General features: G+C 35.6%; 1 protein-coding gene across 18 annotated transcripts in view; it reads left to right on the top strand.

Moving 5' to 3' along the window:
- Positions 1-20,988, top strand: part of KLF12 (KLF transcription factor 12) — a 564,503-nt gene that overhangs the window by 530,249 nt on the left and 13,266 nt on the right. For all 18 annotated transcript variants that reach the window (XM_016424983.2, XM_056807734.1, XM_056807726.1 and 15 more), the window contains one exon: positions 2,528-2,685. In XM_016424983.2, the coding sequence (XP_016280469.1) occupies positions 2,528-2,685 (158 nt within the window). The remainder of the gene's footprint in view (positions 1-2,527; positions 2,686-20,988) is intronic.

Below are 20,988 nucleotides of genomic sequence, written 5' to 3'. Positions count from 1 at the left end.
TAGACAGGTACATAGTTAGTTGCATGTTTTCTTCCCACATAAGACTGAGCTTCTTGAAAGCAGGAATTGTATTTTGCCTTCCCAAGTACTTGTATAGTGCCTGGTACACATTTGCACTTAATAAACATTTATTGACTGACTCTCTTACATTCCAATGCCAGAAAGTGTCATCAGGGAAGCCTGAAGCAGTACTAGATGGAGCAGGTAAATTGTACTATTGAGTTAGTCCTTACAATAGCCATCAACAGCTAAATCTGTTGTGGAGCAATTTAAGTTGCTTAATACCCACTTTAAATTGTTGGACACCCATTGGCCATGCCACGATCCCTTCATTTTACAAGTCCTGACATGAACTGATCAAAGACAAGTTAAATACATGGCTTTGTTTTTCCTTTACTTCCTTCTAATACAGAAAATTAGCTTCTTCTTTCTTATTTCCATTTCCCAAAGAAAAATAGAATCATTAAAATCTTATCAAATGGTGTATATATCTGTGTGTATATATATATATGTGTGTGTGTGTGTGTTTTGTGTGTGTGTGTGTGAGAGAGAGAGAGAGAGAGAGAGAGAGAGAGAGAGAGAGAGAGAGAGAGAGAGAGAGAGAGAGATTATATATAATGTGATATTACTGAGAGGGCCCTTAAGAACAAAGTCTGACTAACTACAATTTGACCAGAGGATAAAATACCACTCCCAAACTCCCAAATCCTCAAGGTAAATGCTGAGTTTTCATTGCCCTTCTTTTTAAAACAACTACATAGCTGCTCCTAAATCATAGATCAAATAATTCTTCTCCATAACAACTATTCTGTCAGTTTTCCCAACAGTCTAGTAGTTCTGAATTTATGGAATGTCAGTTCTTTTTTCAACTCTTTTAAGATACAATCATATTGAGAGAGAGAGAGAGAGAGAGAGAGAGAGAGAGAGAGAGAGAGAGAGAGAGAGAGAGAGAGAGAGAGAGGCACCTCCCAATAAGATCAGCCAAGGATTTAGAAGAGTACATGTTAATCAATTATCTGGCATTACAACCTAATCCTGTTTTTCTTCTGATGCATTAAAATTAAAAAGCCTTCATTTTAGCATTTCAGGCTTGTATTTTATAGTTTTAGCTTTTCCTTTTGCCCCAAAGATAGTACACCTAATCTTTAGAAAAAATGTGCTGTACTCCTCATCACTAACTTGAAAAGTTAAATATCAAGTATTTGGGTTTCTTTTAATATGAAAAGAGCTTGTCATGAACCACAATATTAATGTACCAAGATAGTTTCCTATGGACTGATTTAACTTGCTTTGAAATTTGTATTTAAACTGTTTGCTATGTTGCCTTTACCTCCAGTTTTCCCTGCACAGTCCTTTTATGTACAAAATTATAAGCATGTTACCTTCCAGCTAAAAAGTGAGCTTCTTGGGACAGGGATTGTTCTCCTCTTTCTTTATATTCTCATCAGAACTCTTAATAAAAGCTTGCTAACTTGACCTCTCACATCTGCATGCTTTCTATTAAATGTAGCCATGTTGTTATCTTTTCTAGCATGTCTCAAGCTGGAAAGTTTTCTGAAAACATTTAAAGTGATCAAAAATATAAATATGTAAATCAAATACCCCAAAGGTTTTTTATCACCCTAATTAATATATATCCAGTTCACTCTGCTAATTTTATTAAGTTAATATAGAAAAGTGGTTTGAAACTTAAATAGAAATAGGGACCACTAATCTGTACCTAAGGATCCTTGCAGGACATTTATTGACTTAGTTTTAAAATATGATCTTATCCATGTTTTATTGTATTTCAATTTATTTTGTTAAGTATTTCTCAATTACATTCTAATTTGGATTGGACTCCACCTAGTTTGTTGAGGGACAGGTTTGATCATGTCTCTGATTATAAAAGATTGAACAGATATTAGAACATATTAGGTCATATGTCTAGCCATCAAATCCAACTCCTTAATTTTTCAATTAAGGAAACTGAGGCCCATTGAGGTTATGTAATTTGACCAAGATTACATAGATAAAAAAATCAAAGATGGAATTTGAATGTAGGACTAATTATCTGGTAGTCTGTGTGCTTTTCTCTATACCACACTGACTCTCTACTGCTGGTAAGTAATCAGTATTTCTAGTATGTGACTTTCCCCTCTGGAGAATTTCTCTTTTAAAAGTAGTTCTCAGGGCAGCTAGATGTTTAAGTGGATACAGAGCCAGGCCTAGTGACAGAAGGTGTTGGGTTCAAATTTGACTTCAGATACTTCCTAGCAATATGGCCCTGGGCAAGTCACTTAAAGCTCCATTGCCTAGTCCTCACTGCTATTCTACCTTGGAACCAATATAAAATGTTGATTTTAAGATGGAAAATAAGGGTTAAAAAAAGTAAGCCAGATAACATGTCTTTAAAATCAATAATGGAAGATTGTCTAATCCATTGACCTTGAAAATTAAAGGAATACAGACCTCAACTTGAGCTTTTTGCGTTAAAACCTTGTGATGATTCTTCACAATTTTTCACTTCTTCACTTCTGTGTTACAGTTCAATTTCACCCTTCAGTATTGAGAGCACAAGACGCCAGAGACGGTCTGAATCTCCGGACTCCAGGAAACGGCGTATCCACAGATGTGATTTTGAGGGATGCAACAAAGTGTATACAAAGAGTTCTCACTTGAAGGCCCATCGGAGGACGCACACAGGTCAGAACCCAATGGACTTGCACACATAGGAGGTTGTTTTTGGAGTTAGCATAAGCAAGGACAGGCTTGGAAGAATCTGAGACTAAAGCTTGTGAGCAATGATGAAACATACTCACACTAATGATGCAGTTAAATCTGTTTTAATCACTTCCTCTATGTTGAAAAAAATGCTTCAATTTTAAAGCAGAATTGGAATTAGGGAAGCATTTCTTAAAAACTTTTAGAACTAACTCAAGAAATGATACAAGTTTCTTTTTTTGGCCAAGTAATCTTTATGATATTTATGATGATATTATCAACATTAATTAACACATTTTGAAAATTAATTATGTTTAAGCATCTTCCCCATTGAATCACCTTTTTTCTCCCAACTTAAAAAAATACCATTAATGTTATTTAATATGTAAACATATATGTAAATATATAACTACTAATAATTTATGAAATTATTATTGTTACTGGTTTTAAAATTTCTTCACATGAAACCTTCACTACAGCCCTGCCAAACAGATGGACAGGAATAAGTAATCTCATTTTATAGCCTAAGAACATGATACTTTGTGAATATAATGAATTGGCAACAGTCACAAAGGCTTCTATAATTTTCCTTCATATTTTTCCAGAACTCTGCTTTACTGCCATTGTTTTTCTTCCACCCCCTCTTCTTTTTTTCTTGCTTTTTTATGTTTTAGATCCTTTTTCTTTATCTCTGTGTTTACTTAGTCCCTGTTAAACTGAGTACTAAGGTCTCTCATTCACTTTATCCTTCCTCTATCTCCCCCAACCCAACCCTTCTATTTAGCATTCATGTGATGTAACAAAAAGAGTGCTGAATTTGAGTTAGAGGACCTGGATTTGAATCCTAACTTTACCTATACTACCTCTGTCACCTTGGACACATCAGTTAGCATTTGAGGGTCTCAGTTGCTTCCTATTTCAACATAGGGATTGTACTGAATGACTTCGAACTAGTTCCAAACCTAAGATCCACTGAAGGTGTACTTAGGCATATGATAATGAAGAGATTATGTTCTGAAGTTGTTGATTAATTAAATCCACATTATTGGTTTTGAAGTCAAAAGATAGCAGTGCCTCTTTAGTTATTGTCCCAGAATTGGAATAGAATGAAAAGACACTCAAATGCTATTTATTAAGTTCCAATATATACAAAGTATATAATATTCAGAGAAAACAAACAGCTTCCCCCTCTCCCCCACAGCCCTAGAATCTTTTATAATCTAAGAAAGATAATGTCAGCTTAAACAAATGTCACTGGGAATGCAGAATAAGAAACGTGTAACAAAGAGAATGCTCCAGCAAAGACAAGTTACACAATTCAATTAATTCATACTTTCTACAGAGAAAAATTTCCATATTTTATCTTTTTTTCCATATGTACACTTAGTATAGAACTTAATACCAATTAAGCTCATTCATGAGAAAAGATTTTGTTGAAGTCCTCAGTAGTTTGGGCCTATGAATCTAACTTATAAAAATTGTCATGAATTATATTTTTTTCATCCAGCATATTACTTACCCCTACCATGTTTGTATCATCAACAGATTTGATAATCATACTTTTTTATATCTTTATCCAAACTGTTAATAAAAATATTATTTAGGAAAATATTGTAAGAATTAAAAATTATGAGACTGATTGTAGCTTAATAGCTTTATTAAATCAAAAGCAGTTAGTAGTAGGAAGGAGACAGCAAAGTAGGAACATAGCTGGCTAATCTGTTGCTGTCATTGTGGGGCTCCTTGCTATACTCCACCATGGGTCTATCAGCTCCTCCACAGGCATGCAAAAGACCCCCACTTCCTCCTTGCCTCAACTTTTAAAGTTTTTTTCTCCAGCCACTATCACACATCACATCTCAGGAACCAAACACAGCTTCTCAATTTGCCTGGGCCACCCAGGGGGGCAAGTGCCTGGGGAATCACTTTGCTTCCTCATATTCTCAACCTCACTACTTCCTCTCTTGTTGGTTCTTAACTTCCCTTTTTCTCGTGGCCTGTTTATCTCAACCTACTGGCTGGTATTTGGCTTGCAGGTGACATCCTGAGAGTGACAGGAGAGAGAGAAATTTACTTTAAACAGTGTCCAGGGCCAACCTCAGCAACAATCTACAAGGCACCTTCATAAGTATTAACATTAATAACAATAATGCCTCACATTTATCAATTATACATATTATCTGATTTGATGCTCACTACCATGAAAAATAGGGAATATTTAATTTAATTTAACAAATACTAAGTAACTGAGGATACAAAGATAAAAAGGAACTTTGGTAGTATCAGGAAAGGTGGCAGGTGAACTGGGTTTTGAAGGAAGCTAGGTATAGTGTGAAAAATAAATGAAGAGGGATTCTAGGAATAAAGGACAGACTACAACAAGTTGGGAGCTGGAATGTCATATGCAAGAAAAACAAATATGCTAATTTATCTGGGACATAAAGGACCTAAAAGGAACCAATAGAAATCAATCTGAAAAGATAATATAATGTAATCAATCTACAAGTCAATATTGAATAAGCACTTAGTATGTGTCTGGCACTGTGCCAGGCATGGAGGATACAGGAACAAAAATGAAACAATGCATCCCTACAAGGAGCTTACGTGTCTATATATTATATTATTTCCTCCAGTTTACTTTGTATTTAGTCTTGGTTGTATCAGGCTTTGGTGCCTGTTAGCCTAAATGTGAAAAAGAAAGGGAGGGGAGGGTACTCATTCCTTCCACAAGACCTTACCTACTCTCAAATCACCTCTTTCCACCTCACTTCCACAAAGTGATTTGTCTATGCATTATAGGATGAATAAGGAAATAATGGAACCTACCCTTCTTCCAGAGAGCAATGGCAGTGACTCTAATGACTTACTTTCACCTAGAGCTGAAAGCCTTGGACACTATTTTAACCACTTTAGTAATCACACACTCAATATCTTCCCCCTATCAAGTCCCTGGACCTGACAATTGCAAGTCAAGATGCTCCATTCCAACTGTAAGACTTCAACTCGCAAATGTAATTTCTGCTAGGTTAAATTCCAAACGAGAAAACTGAGGATTAAAGAAATTTAATAGAAAGATTTAGAGGCATTATACAGTTAACACTAGAAGTCTTGGTCTCCAGAGTTAGGAAACCTCAAATCAAATTACATTTCTGACACCTACTGGCAATATGACCCCAGAGAACTCCTTTATCCTCTCAAGTAACTCAAACAACATTTTCAGAATAAGTTGCAAAGCAATTACTAATGTATATTTTTAGAGTTTTATCAACAAGAGTTTCTCATACTAATAAAAGCAGAGACCAAGTGAAATAAAAATAGAAAGTTCACTAATTAGTATAGACAAAGATAGACCTTGAACCCAGGTCCTTGATTTGTGTAGTCTACTATATCCATTAGGTAGAATTATCAATTGGTGACAACTTTACCCAATTATATCTTTTTGCACTATCATGTATCTTTCTTTTGTAAAAAGATATGAGGCTTTGCCAAATTCCTTAGCAAAAGAGAGAGAGAGAGAGTATAGAAGTAGCACAGTGAGATTGAGCATGAGGCTTGGCAGGAAGACTCCTCTTCATGAGTTCAAATCCAGCTTCAAACACTAACTAGCCAGGTGACCCTGGTCAAATCATCTAACTCCGTTTGCCTCTGTTTCTTCATCTATAAAAAGAGCTGGAGAAGGAAATGACAAGCTACTCCAGGATCTTTGCCAAAGAAAACCCCAAAAGAGGTTATGAAGATTCAGACATGCCTGAAAAATGACTAAACAAAAGCAAAAATATAATGAATACATACTCATAGTGTGCATTCCTCTGACCTCTTACTCCAGTGGCCTTATCAAGAATGAAACTAAAATTAGTTTGATATGACTTGCCCTTAGGGAACATATGAGGACTTCTAGAATTAAATACAAAGATTCAAAACATAACAGTCATTCAATTTCACTTCTTTATGATTGAAATTAATTTTTTTAAATCCCTACAAAGTTCAAATGTTCTAGTTATCAATGACATCATTAGCTATTTATTGGTATAAGTGCTGGTTTATATCACATTTAGTAAATATCTTCTTAGACCTTCAGGCAGTTTGAACAAATTACTAATGCTTGAATAAGAATAATTAATGGCCTAGTTTCAGATTATATTGAAATGAATTATGAAAGTCATGCTTGCAAAGTAAGGTGAGCATGTTTTAATAGGAGTCTTTCTTTTTAAAAAATCATATTTTTTAAACAGTTTGCCATTTTGACACATGATCTCATTGGATATTATCAGAACCACATCAGCCTCCTGTTTGTTTGGGCAGTCTTTCAATTTTACAGTGAATCAGATGTGTTGGTAGGAATGTGAAAAGGAAGCTTTGTAAAAATGGATTTTTTGCTAAAAAATTTTGAACTAACAAAAAAATTAGAAAGAGACTGCATTTCTTATTATGTTTTATAGATTTGGAATATAGCTAATAATGCCATAATTTGGCCATATTGTTTTTACTCTATTACCTATTCATGATTCCCATGGGAAATACCATGTATATTTTGGGAAACTGGCTCATTAATAATTTTTCTAGTCTAATTTGTGTATGTGTCCCCTTTTTAAGAGAAAAAGTAATTTAGAACATTAAACTATTTCCTCTTTTTAGTACATGCTTCCAGTTTTCCTCATTTTAACAATTGAACTATGGATTACATAATTGCCTGATATTTTAAAGAAAAAAACTTTTAGGAGTACTTATGGTAAGAAATATGCTCTATTGGTAAGACTGTGTGTTACCATAATTATTTGTTTTAATAATAGCTTTTTGAAGAAAGCACATTCAGCCTTCAGTAGCTGGTAAACCCACTAGATGGTGTACAAGAACAAGAGATTCCAGAATGCTGAAGATAAGATTAGAAAAACAGTGAAGCAACGACCTCTTGTGGTTGGTTGAAAGCATATGACATCAAGATACATTTTGAATCCTCAGACATCATTGCAGTTTAACAATAAGTAAATAAATGACAAGAAGTAAAATACAAAAATAGTATTGGGGCAATATGAATATATCACATCTTTAATGATATTAAATCAATTCGCTTACCAAAAATATGGAAATTAGTTTTGCATGATAATACATGTATAACCCAAACTGAATTGCTTATCAGCTCCAGGAGCAGGAGAGGAAGAAGGGAAGGAAACAATTTAGGTCATATAACTTAAGAAAACTTATGGTGAAATTTTTTATTAACATAAAAAATATATAATCATCCCATAGTATGAATAGTCACCTCGATCTTATCAAGAAACTATGGTAAATTCACACGAGCTTCTTTAAGCAAGTTTAACCAGGGCTGTCTGATATTCATGAGATTTCCTTAATTGAAAACTGGACCAATAAATTTTTTTACTGTTCGTCCTTTCAAAACTGTAGAAGGGTAATTATCAAACGTAATAGATATTGTTAAAGAGTGAGCTGACCTTGAAAGTAGAGTGTGGGGTATTGAAATAAAACTCAAGGATCTAGTTTTCAGTCCTAGCTCAGAAACTAGCTTAAACACACATAAATCCCATCATATCTCTGAGCTTTGGATCCTTTATCTATAAAATTGGGATAATAATCAATAATACTTGTACTGCATACTTTGAAATAGTTAGTATAAGAAAAGCTTTATGATCACAAAGTGCTATAAGTAATGTGAGTTTGCCTGACTGTCATCCATGAAACTATCAGATAACTCAGAGCCCAGTTGCATTTTTAAAAATATTTCTTTCTTTCTGTTTTATTCTCAAAATCTAATATGAAAACTCTAGTTTGGCTTTTAAAGCCCATCATGACCCAGTCTCAGATTACTTTTCTTGTCTTAATACGCATTTTCCTTCCCTTCATACAAAGTGCATTCCAGCCATCTGACCTTCTAGTTGTTCTTCATAAATGGCACTCTATTTCCTGCTTTCATGTCTTTATACTGACTTGTCTCCCATACACGGAATGCACAGCTTTCTCAGCTGTATTTCTTAGAATCTCTGTCCTTTTCTAAGCCTTAAGAGTACTTCCTAAATGAGAACTTTCCTAATCCCTTAGTTACTACTTCTTTACCCTCAATTTTTTTTCCTTTCATTCTATATATGTATTTAGATACAGGTAAAAGCATTTTTTCTTGATGTATCTATATTTCTCTCCCAACTAGAATGTAAGCTCTGTGACATGAGAGATTGTCTTTGTCTTCTCTATGTATCCCCAGAACTTAGCATAATGCCTGGCATACTAGTAAATGCTTGTTGATAGATTGTTTGAAATGTACTATATTCTACCCTGCTTTTTTAAACAGAGGGCACCAAACATCATGATCATGTTTAACTATTCTTATTGCAGCAAAATCATCATAACACCTGCAAAATGCTTTAATATAGTAGTGACCTCAAGGTCTATAATAACTTCCCCATTACACTATCATTTGTAAGTTTTAGGTTTTTCGAGCATATTATGTTTCTCAAATATCTAGCTCCCTATTAACTTTTCTGCCTATTTTTATTTCTTCTATTTCATTCCATTTTTTGTCACTCTTCATTATTGTCAATGGGTTCCACCATTTTTATTCTACTACATTATTTCTATATAATTTTCCAAATGAGATCCTAAGAGTACCTCCATGACTGTCCCATACCATCACTCAAAGGCCATTTTTCTTCATTCATGCATTCTTGGTTATGTTCCAGGGCACCTAGGTGACAAAGTGGATAGAGCACTGGGCTTGAAGTCAGGATCTTTCTGAATTCAAATCTGATCTCAACCCTATCTGAGTGACCTTAGGCAAGTCACTTAACTCTATTTGCCTCAGTTTCCGCAACTATAGAATGAGGTGGAGAATGTAATGGTGAACCACTCCAGTATATCTGGAAAGAAAACCTCAAATGAAGTCACTAAGAGTCAGACATGATTGAAAAATGACTGAACCACAAGAAACTCTGTTCCAGATGCATAAACTTGGTAAAAGCTTGACTTCCACCGAAAAGAAGCAGCAGCATTTCACATGTCCATAGTTAACTAAGTGACAGTTTCTGTATGTGTATCAAAACTCATGTCTGGACCAGTTGAGTAGAGAGAGCATGCTGCTAGTGATGCCAAGGTAATGGATTTGATCTCTGTGAGAGCTAATTTACATTGCATAAGGAAAAAAGGTCTGTCCCACAACCACCGACTACACCCTTAAGCCTGGGCCAACAATTTCACAAATGTGAACCATTAATAGCAAGGTGCTCTAGGCAAGAGTGTGTATAATTTAGAATAAATATGACATGACTATATTCAATCAGCATTGATTTTTAAACCACACAGTCAGGATCTGTCCCCTTAGAATTTATGCTCGTTCAGACCAGAACTGAAATTTACTTTCTTTAGGAAACGAAAATGTAAACCAGTAGTAAAAGAAAAATTCCAGAGTGAAAATGCAAATGCTTAAGACAACAAACTATTTTAAGCAACTGAGAATTATCCATTCACGTTTCAGGAAATACGGTGTTAATCATATATCATACTCATCATTAAGAAAGTTTTCCTTAGAATTTCTACCATTTAACACTTGATGAGCATCATTTGGATTATACTAGGTGATATGTATGACATGTAGGGTTGTATATACCTATGAAGATTTTGTCATACAGACAATAAAGTCAGTCTGTCCTTTTCCTCCAGATACTTCAAATTACTTGAATTTTACTATGCTAGTAAAACAATCCAAAGAACAGACCATCCTCACCGTGGCGGCAGTGGTATCAACTTCTTATGGAATGAAGCACTTTTTATGGCCATTTCTAACATCTTTTATTATTAATTCTTTCTTGGAGGTACCAGGAAAGTCAGTTTTATAGAAATACTTATCAGAGTGGGTAATTATTTTTGAAAAAAATAATATTTTTAAAATATTTAGCCACTATATAAAAGAGATCAGTCTTATAAAAGTTGAGTAATTATTACCGGAGTCAAATAAATGAATGACTAAATTTAGTTTAGTAAAGCTTTTGGGTCAGCTCATAAATCTTCTATGACAGTGGAAAGGTTAAAAAAAATCTTTCATGCGAAATCATTAACAGTCCTTCCTTATAACTTTGTTTGTGGCTTTGTTTTTCCTATCTAACTCAAAAATCCATTTTTAAAGGAGATAGAAACAAAGTAGCATTCTCTTTAACATGGTTGTTCTTTTATTCTTTGAGTATGATTGTTACTTAGACCTAAGACTGTTAGAAAACCAATTCAAAGTTACTAATGTGAATATATTACTGTATTACCTGTTGGGTGCGCTACTCAAATCATGAGAGGTAGTGAAGAGCTTTTCTATGTTTGAACAAAGGTATTATAATCTTTCTTGTGCATACAGATAAAATGAAGATCCATTTATAATTTAAAGCAGGAGGTAATATAAAAAAGTCAGCTACAAATCTTTATAACTCAGAACTAAAGGAGAGTTATCAAGTAAATGTTTTCTTTAGATCATGGGATAATTCATATTCACTTAAATAGGAAAAAAAGTTCAATCATTTCATTTTTAAAATTCACTTGAAAAAAAGCAAATAAACCCAAAATGAAATATTTGTTTTCAGATGAGAATTTTAAATGGCACCAACTTTAAATAAGATCTTCCATGGTTACAGTTAAGAGAAAACAATCTATTACAATTATAGAGTTATAGAAAGGTTAGAACAGAAGTGCATGTCTTTTTTCCACATCATAAAATGGAAATGTTACTTTCTTGGTTGATTTTCAACAGAAACATTCCTAATGTCACAGTACTTTCAAATATAAAACTGGGAAAAATGAGTCTAAATACTGTACCTTGAAAATCATACTTTAAAAAAATTTCCATACAAAATTTCCATTCAAATGTCTTCTTTTAACAGGTCACTTAATAGCTCTGAGCCTCAGTACACTTAACTGTAAAGATAAGGACTTGGCCTGGGTGATCTGGAAGGCCTCTTTTAAATCGAGCATTCTCTGATTTGATTACGCTGGTTCTTTGGTTGGCCTATCCTCAAAAATGGGATACATCTCAATGTCAAATAGTTTATTTCACCAAATTACCTCATCATTTATGGGAATGTACTGTTAAGGTGAATCAAAAAGGTCAATTCAATAACTCTCTTGACATGGCCTTAACAAGGCAAAATTGCCTTTTGGCCTCCTGATAATTATAAGAAGTAGGAAATCCATTCTTAACTGTCTACCTTTTTATGCTTCTGTGGCACAGGAAAAAAAATCTTGTTATTAATATAACAGAAAGTAAGAGATCAGATAAAAATCTCCACACAGGTTTTTTCTCATATGCAGATACCATTACTCAGGTAAAATAGATTGTCACAGCAAATACCTCAAACCTCAAAAGTAATGAAGCTCATTTATCAGTGTCCAGGGCTCTGTAACTTTATGAAAGTTAAACAGGGACAACTGTGCATTTCAGAAATGTCCTTCTGAACCCAGAAAATGCCTGCATTTCCTGTTGCCAAAGGCGCTCCTTTTCATTTGCTTGAGAGCACAATAAAAAGAGGTCTGGTGAGAAAGAGAGTGTTTTGTTTAGCACAAGGATTTTTTCCAGCTTCACATTCCTCTTCTGTGCCTTGCTCCATACATTATTTTAATATGAAAGGGCACCTGTCATTAGGCTCTGTACAAATTTGCCTTTCAGCATTTCAGATGCTGAAATAGGAGGCACCTGAAAAAGTTATTTTTGCTTGCTAGATTTTGGAAATCCATTCAATACCTGATGTTTTCTTTAGACTTTATTATACCTTCTGCTCGGTAAATGTCATAGAAGTACATTTACTGGCTCTTAATCCTTTTCTTTAACCAAGATTGAAAGACGGTCACTCTGGTGATAAATCTGTTTGCTTATTAACTATTTTAAGTAAAAACCTGACTTCAGTTATCATTTTCCCAGGGCATGGTTTGTTGGAATTGCATTTAAATGATACATGTGTATATATACACACACAGATATTGAAGTAGTATGACCCCTACAATACAAGACCAAAAAAAAGTCTGGATCGTCTGAAAAAATAATTCTCGTTTTTTAATGTTTTCTCCTGCAAGCCTTTAAAGGAATCTTAAATTCAGAAATGTTAAGGTTCTTACTGTTACATTTAGAAGCTCGTTTTCCTGTTAAGATGTCCTTTTTCAGTGTAGTCTTGCTACAGAATAGAAGTCATGGAGTGACTAGTTTTATTAAATTGTGCAGCATTTTTTAAAAATTAGGTATGCATTTAATACAAGACAGGAAGGTTCTCATTTTCAAAATTACAAACCTAGAGAGGATGCATGATCTAGGCTGGTGATGGTAAACCTTTTAGAGATGGAGTGCCTGGACCCATCCCCACCCCACTCCCCAGACCAAGTGCTGTGCTGGCCTCACACCAGAGACCACATGCCATACCCCAACCCCACACAGAGGAGGGAGGAAGCATTCCTATTGAGCTGTTGGGCAAAGGGGCAGGTCCAGTGAGAAATGTCCTCAGCTCAGATGAAGAAGGGTAGGGGAGTGGCCTGAGCACTCCACTCCCCTCCAACTCCGCCACCTGTGAGCCACCAACCTTAACCCCTATGTGCTCCCATTGGGTTGCTAGGCAGAGGGGTGGGGGATGAAAAAATGTCCTCAGGCAAGGAGGAGAGGGGGAAGGGAGAAGGTCCACCCAAGTCCCTCTGCTTTTCTAGTAACCAACTCTGGGGGGTGAAAGATGGGGAGAGGGTGGCCAAGTGCCCACAGAGAAGCTCTATGTATGCCATCTTTGGCATCCGTGCCATAGGTTCACCATCACTGATCTAGTAGATATGGAACTGGCCTTGAGCTCATGATCTATGTTCAAGTCCTGTTTCTCTCACATACTAACCATTCAATTACTGGCAAGGGAGTCATTTAACATGTCAGAGCCCTGGCTCACTCTCCAACACTGTGTTTCACATTCAGCATACTTTTGGCAGTGTTTAGTAAAAACTTGCTGTCTTGAATTGAACTATATTGGTGGAGGTGGCAGCAAGGTGGAACAGTGGATAGAGTTCAGGGCCTGGAGTAAGGCTCTTCTTCCTGAGTTCAAATCCAGCCTCAGATACTAGTTCTATGATCTTTGGCAAGTTACTGAACCCTATTTGCCAGAGTTTCCTCATCTGTAAAATGGGATGGAGAAGGAAATGGCAAATCATTCCATTACATCTTTGCCTGGAAAACCTAAAATGAGATCACAAAGAGTCAGACATGCCTGAAATGACAGAACAATAACAGCAAGCCTCCAAAACTAAGGGTTTGCTATAATCAGTAAAATTATACTTCTAAAGAAAAATAGCAACAACACCCAAGAATCCAAATATTGATAAAATATGAAATATATGTATATGTCAATCCCATCTTCAGACCCCAAATTACTTTTTTTAATCACATAATTAATAATCTGCTGACTATTCTTAAAAGATTTACTAGTGACTAAATTAAATTTCTTGTCTTTAAATCTCTAGAAATGTTGGTAAGGAAACTTACTTTATCATTCCCCGTACTTTACAGTATTTTTTTAAATGGTATAATCTTCTGATAGTGGTATGGTTTTAATTTATTTTTAAAAATATTACTTGTAATCCAAGATTTGACAAATATGTACAGCTATAGCTTCATATATACATTTGTGCGAGGTGGGGAGGGAGAAAGAAAGGAGGAATATTCTGGCTTTTGTTTGTAATGTGCACATTTCCTAAAAGCTGTACTTTAAAGAAAAATACATCATTTTAAAAGCTACTTTAAATGCATTGGGGAGATAGTCTACAACTCCCCCTTCAAAACTGAATGGAAATGGTGTTTAATATCTCCATTGTTCAGCCCAACACATAACAGCTGCAGACATGAGAAGCACAGTCCCTGATGAGACATCTGATGACTTTTACTGTCCAGCCAGCTCTTTCCATAGGAAAAAATTCGTGGAAAATCCACCTACCACTGACTCAGTTAAATTAAATTTAGGTTACTGTTTTCTGACGTACTTTTCTTTTTTGGTTGAAATACCGGCTGTTCTTCATTATCTCTCTTCGCTGATTACCTTCAGATATGGATCTTTATCTCATATAAACTACTTTATACGCATGTTTTTATTCATATTAGCTTCATGAGATAAATTAAAATTATTGCCCTAATCATAGTTGTTTATGATATTGAACTCCATATGATTAAGTTGTTCAGGTCACAAATACAAATTTTAGCCTAAAATTAAAAAGCATAAAAGAAAGCTATAGTAACAAACACAGGTTTCTTTTTGAAAATCCACCTTGTCCAAGAAAGATATGTTTCCCACTATTGGTTTAGAGCTGCAGTCAGGATTTCATTAGATCATTAGATCAAATTCCAATCAGAAAAATATACTACCTCCAATTCCAGGTAGAACTGAGAGTCACCTTACTTTAACTTAATTCAGTAGATCTGTAGCACTCGTTTGATGAAAATACACAACTCTAGTGGTATAGAAAGTAACCAGTATACATCCTGTCATCAATTTAATTCTTAGCCATGTTTTCCCATAAAAAAAAATCCTTAGAGGTTTCTCCCTGCACAGTAGAGGTTTTCCCCTGATTCTTTTCATGTTTAATGGATATTAGTAAGAAATTGGGTCTGCCCATATCTTATCCCTAACTTTTGTTATTATGTCAAACCCACCACAGTTTTGTGCCCTTGATATTTTAATGTATGACATTCACATCATACAAGTCATAGTTGGCAACATGCATTGAATGACTATGTGTCTTTATTCTCCTTTGTGTCACATGGTTTGGATTGTCCTGAGATTATGATATTCTAAAATTTTCAACTTAATGATGTGTCTGGGAAAATATTGACATTAAAAAGACGGCCTTCTCTAGCACCAATAAGCTTAATTTCATTGAAAGTACTATGGAATAGAATTTCCCTAATGTCACCCAGCTTGATGGCTTCTTCCTATTCAGTTCCAGGCTTAACTTAATGTCCATCTGCAATGCTTTCCCAAGGTATATGAACTGCTGGATGAAATGAGTGGTCCTGTAGTTGTATGTGAGAATGTGGACAATAAGCACCATTCATTTATAGTTTACTTTATGGAATCATAAAATCAAAGAATTTGAGAGTTGCAAAGGACCTCAGTGGCCTTACAGTTCAATTCATTTAAAGAAATAATCTCTATTCTAACATCCCCAACAAGTAATCTTCTGAGTTCTGCATGAAGTACTCCAAAGTTCAATAATAGATTTTGAACTGAAAGGAACCTAGAAATTATCAAGACCAACTCTTCCATTTAATACATGAAAATGGGAGCACAAGCAGGTTAAATAACTTGCCCATGGTCACACAACTTGCAAGGGTCTAAAGTGAGATTTCAGCCCAGATCTTCTTGATTCCAAGGCTAACATTCTAGCCACTATTCCCTTCTTATGGAAAGTTTTCTGATTTTTGTATCACCAGTAGGAAATTTTTCCTGGTGGCAATCCTGTTTTCAACTTCAATCTTTTGGTCTGGTTTGGCCTTCTGGTAGTAAGTGGTATAAATCTGCCCCCTCCTTTTTATGAATACCTTCAAAATATTTGAACACGGTGATCACATCCCCACTGAGTCTTCTTTTCTCTAGACTAAATGTGCCTAGTTGCTTCAGCTGATTCTCATGTCATGTACTCAAAACTCCTCACCGTCCTATTAGCCCTCTGCTGGATACCCTCCAGTTTATCAACATCCTTATTGTAACAGTGCCAGAACTGATCCCAGAACTCCAAATGCTGTCTGATGAGGACAGAGTACAGTAGGACTATCACCTCCAGATTCTTGGAACTTATACTGCCTATAATGTGGCCAGAGATGGAATTAACTTTTTACCTGCTACATCATACTTACGTCTTTTACCACTTTTCCTTCAATACTTATATTAAATCCCTAGTCCTTCCAAGTACCCAGTTTTTTTTTTTATTTTTCCTCATGGAAGTATCACCTCTCTCTGAAGAGGTAAGATATAAGTGAATCCTAATTATGTTATACTTTTCCTATTTCTTGTTATTACTACTACTACTACTAAACTTCATTAATATTCTTTGTTTTTAAATCACCTTAATTTCTGAATACATCCCAATATATCCCTTTCACCTCCCCTGAGTACCAGTGAGTAATTCATTATAATAGCAAGGGCAGGGGGAGGGAGAAAGGAAGGAATGGAGGGAGGGGAAGGAACAAAGGAAGGAACGAAGGAAGAAAGGAAGGAAAGGATTTAAGTACAACCAGGCAATTTATTACCTTAGTCAGAGAGTATATGCAGTATTCCAAACCCATAGCACCCACCTCTGTAAATAAAGGGGAATGAAGAGACTACATCTATTTCAATTACTTCTAGGATCAATAGGGTTTTGCCTTATTTGGGCTTGGTTTGGTTTTGGGTGGGGTTTGGCCATAGTTCTTACAGACTAGTTACTAGTCATGTAGGGGTTGGGACTTGAATTGGTGGAACAAGCGTGCACAACAATGACATTATATATCTTTCTTGAAGTATTAAAATTAGTCCAGTGTGATGAAACCCAGGAATTACTGTTGGTGCACCGTGCAGACAGTGTGGTGATGAGAATCTGACCTTAGTGAGGCCAGACCTTCAACAATGGACATAAATAGTCCATCAGGAAGGTAATAATTGGATGCTTTGTCACTATCCTTGAAAGTCCTGCTGGAGCTTGCTCTACGCAGAAATAATACCATTGCAGAATAAGGGACTCATGAAAAAATTGCTATTCACTGATTTAGAAGGAACTGATGAAGACCGAATTCTGACTGAAGCGTGCCACTGTTCATTTATTTCCTCCATGAATTTTCTCTAGTGAAAGTGATATATCTTCTTTCACAGCATGATAAATGTGGAAATATGTATTATATATATTTTAACTCAAATCATGTTATTTGCCATCTTGGGGAAGGAGGAGAAGTAAGAGGGAGGCAGAAAATGTGGGTCACAAAATGTCAGAAAAGAATTATTAAAAGTTGTACCAATATGTAATCTGAAAAAAAAAGTTTTAATCACCAAAATGAGATAGAATTTATTTTTTGCCTGCTTTATCACAGTGGTCATTCATATTTATGTACAGCCAAGTAGAACTAGATCTTTTGTATATTGTTTTTAGCCATGTATCTTCTTCAGCTTTCATCTAACCTCCATCCTATACTTGTACAATTGATTTTTTGGTCCAGATTTTTTGGAATTGTTGTAGAAAAATATCCTACAAATTTCTATAATTGATAATACAGAACTAGCTCACTGAGACTGAAAAAGTGTATGTTTCTTAATTGGGCTACCTATAGGGCAGTGTTTCTCAAAATGTGTTGCAAGGAAAACATCCCATGTTTTATCTCTTTTTTATTAATCTTATGTTTGATAATGAGTATTAAAAATAATAGTTTTAGAAGATTTTACTCCAAATCATATCAAGAAGCATTTATTAAAGATCTATTATTTTGCTGGTAACTTTCTGAGGTCAAATTTGAACTCAGGTCTTCCTGACTCCAGGCCCAGCTTTCTGTTCACTGTGCCACCTAACTGTTTCTTATTAGTGTCAGACAGTTGTCTCAGACCACCAAGAAGTTAAATGATTCATCCCTAACCATATAGGCTAGCAAGTATCAGAGGCAGCACCTGAACCTAGGTATTGCCAGCTCTGAGTTAAGAGTTCTTTTTTCACAATGTCATGTTGCACATTTTCAAAGGCATATTGACAAGCTGGAATATTTCCAGAGGCTCAGAAGTAGAATAAAGATGTTAATTCACAACCATGTGAAGGAAATAGGTACATGTTGCCAGAAGAAAAGCTATCTTCAAATATATGAAGGACTGTCTTGTAGAAGACAGTTTAGTCTTTTTCTCCTTAGCCCTATATTGCCAGACTAAGGTGAACGGGTGAAAATTACAGGGCAGGAAATTTTTATCCAACATAAGGAAAATGTTCATAACAATTAAAAGCTAATTAATAATGGTTTGAGCTACTTTGAAGGAATCAGATTTTTCTATCCTCAAAGGTTGGATATGGAGGCTGGATGAAGAGTTGATAGGCATGTTGGAGATGGTGTTTGTGGTGTGCATAGAAGTTAGATTATCTTTTTTCAACCTAAACCTTTGAAAAAAAAAGTGGGGAGAATGACCTGGAAGTCAGTAGATGACAGACAACAGCAATAATTATCTGAAAGGGGCTTATGTCGATTGATAGAAGGAAAATAGAAGTTTACAGAAGAGAAGGAATTTATAACCTCATGTTACTAACCTTGCATTCTGCTCCCAGCAGAAATAGAGAAATTTGAAAGATAGACTAAAGTAAGCATGGAAGATGAATTCTCTTGGGGATATATATATAACTTGACACACCAATGAGAAGAAATTAGAGATATCCAACAGACAATTGATTATGAAGGTATAGGGTTGAAAAAGAATTTGCTTTGTCATTTCCCCATTGTGTCCAACTCTTCATCACCCCAACTGGAATTTTCTTGGCAGAGATCCTGAAGTGGTTTTGCCATTTCCTTCTTCTTGCTCATTTTACAGAAGAAGAAACTGAGGCAAACAGAGTCAAGTGATTTGTCCAGAGTCATGCAGCTAATAAGTGTCTGAGGCTAGAGCTAGGCCTGACACTATATCCACTAAAACACCTCGTTGCTCATTAAGAAGGATTAGTAATAGATATATAGCTTAAGGAGTCACATGCAAAAAACAGCTGAACTACTGGGAAATGTCTATGGGATAAAATATAGCTAAAACATATATATTGTTTCAAGATTTGCCAAGCACTTTACATGAACTATTATTATCTTCATCTTGCAGATGAAGAAATAGAGGCCAAAAAAGATTAAATGACTTGCTCAGGGTCACACAACTATTGCAGGATTTTAACTCAGGTCTCCCTAACTCCAAGAATGGCACTCAATTTACCATGCAACCTAACTACCTCAAAATATATTGTAAACTCCTCTGTTTCTCATTTAAAACTATTCATATGACCCTAGTGTACATTTCTAGTTTCATTATACATTATTCCTTTTCCTATACATCAAGTCTTGCCAAACTGGCCCTACTTCTGTTCCACACAAGGTAAAACTCTCATCTCCTGTCTTTGTTCTTTGTATTGTGTGGCTTCCCGAACCCACAAGAAGCCACAAGGTAGGAAGATAGAAAAAGGATAGAAGTTTTGGATACCGCAAAGGGCATGTTGGAGCCGAGTTCGAGATGTCAGAAATGAGTTAGAGATCAGGTCTTATTAATATCATAGAGCCGCAGCCAAGCCTGATCAGTGGATGTCTCTGAAAGGCTATTTCCCGTCCAAAGATCCCAATTTAACACTTCACTGGTCGGAGGATGATATAGCTCAGCTAGGAGAATGAATAGAGAATAATAGGAGGAATTAGAGAGTACTAGGTATTAGCATTGGAAAAGAAAGAGACACCTGGCCAAAGGCCAGGTTTCAGGTAGAGATAGAGAGGAAAGAGAAAGGTGGAAAGACAGTGTTAAGCAATCCTGTGAGATTGTCCAAGAGAAGGATCGAGATGGCTGCGTCTCCCTTTTTATACGCAAATGTTCTCAGTACATATTGATGAGTTACATAGTGTCTTAATACATATTGATGAGTTACATAGTGTATTGCCATTGGATAATAGCAAATTAAGACAAGGTGAAGGGTGGGTTTTATCCTCAGGTGAGTAAGACAAAGGGAAGCAAGGTTTCGCGCCCTAACCTTAGCCCAGCTGGGAACAGAGTTCATTGCCATGCGCAGAATGGCCATGTGCCCACACACAATCCTTGCCTCTTAATTATACATATGGGCTGGACTGCTATATATTGACCATCATCCATTCCTGGAAAGCACTCCCTCCTCACATCCACCTCTGATAATCCCATATTTCCTTTAGGACTGAAGGCACCATGTTCTATATGTAACCATCCTATATCCCCCTATTTACTAATGCCCTTCCCTACAGTGCCATGTATATACATGTCTGCAGAAACACTGCTTCTTCTGGTAGAATGTAAGTTCTTTGAGACAGAAACTATTTAATTATTGTCTTTGTGTCTCTATCTCCTCATAAAATAACTTGCTTGTTGATTGAGATCACTGAAAGTATAGAAAGGAAACAGAATTGAACTCAAAACAGTCTTGGGGGGCTAGCAACACTTAATGGATGGATGATTTTTATCCAGCACAGGAGACAAAAAACAATCAGGCAAATAAACAGAGAACCAAGAGAAAACAATGTCCCAGATGCCAAGGGAAGAAAGAATCATCAAGAGATGGAAATTGATTGTCAACAGC

Source organism: Monodelphis domestica, chromosome 8, assembly GCF_027887165.1.
Source record: "Monodelphis domestica isolate mMonDom1 chromosome 8, mMonDom1.pri, whole genome shotgun sequence".
NCBI classification, from domain to species: Eukaryota; Metazoa; Chordata; class Mammalia; order Didelphimorphia; family Didelphidae; genus Monodelphis; species Monodelphis domestica.
Note: the sequence above shows the minus strand (reverse complement) of the source record. Positions and strands in the feature narration are given on the sequence as shown.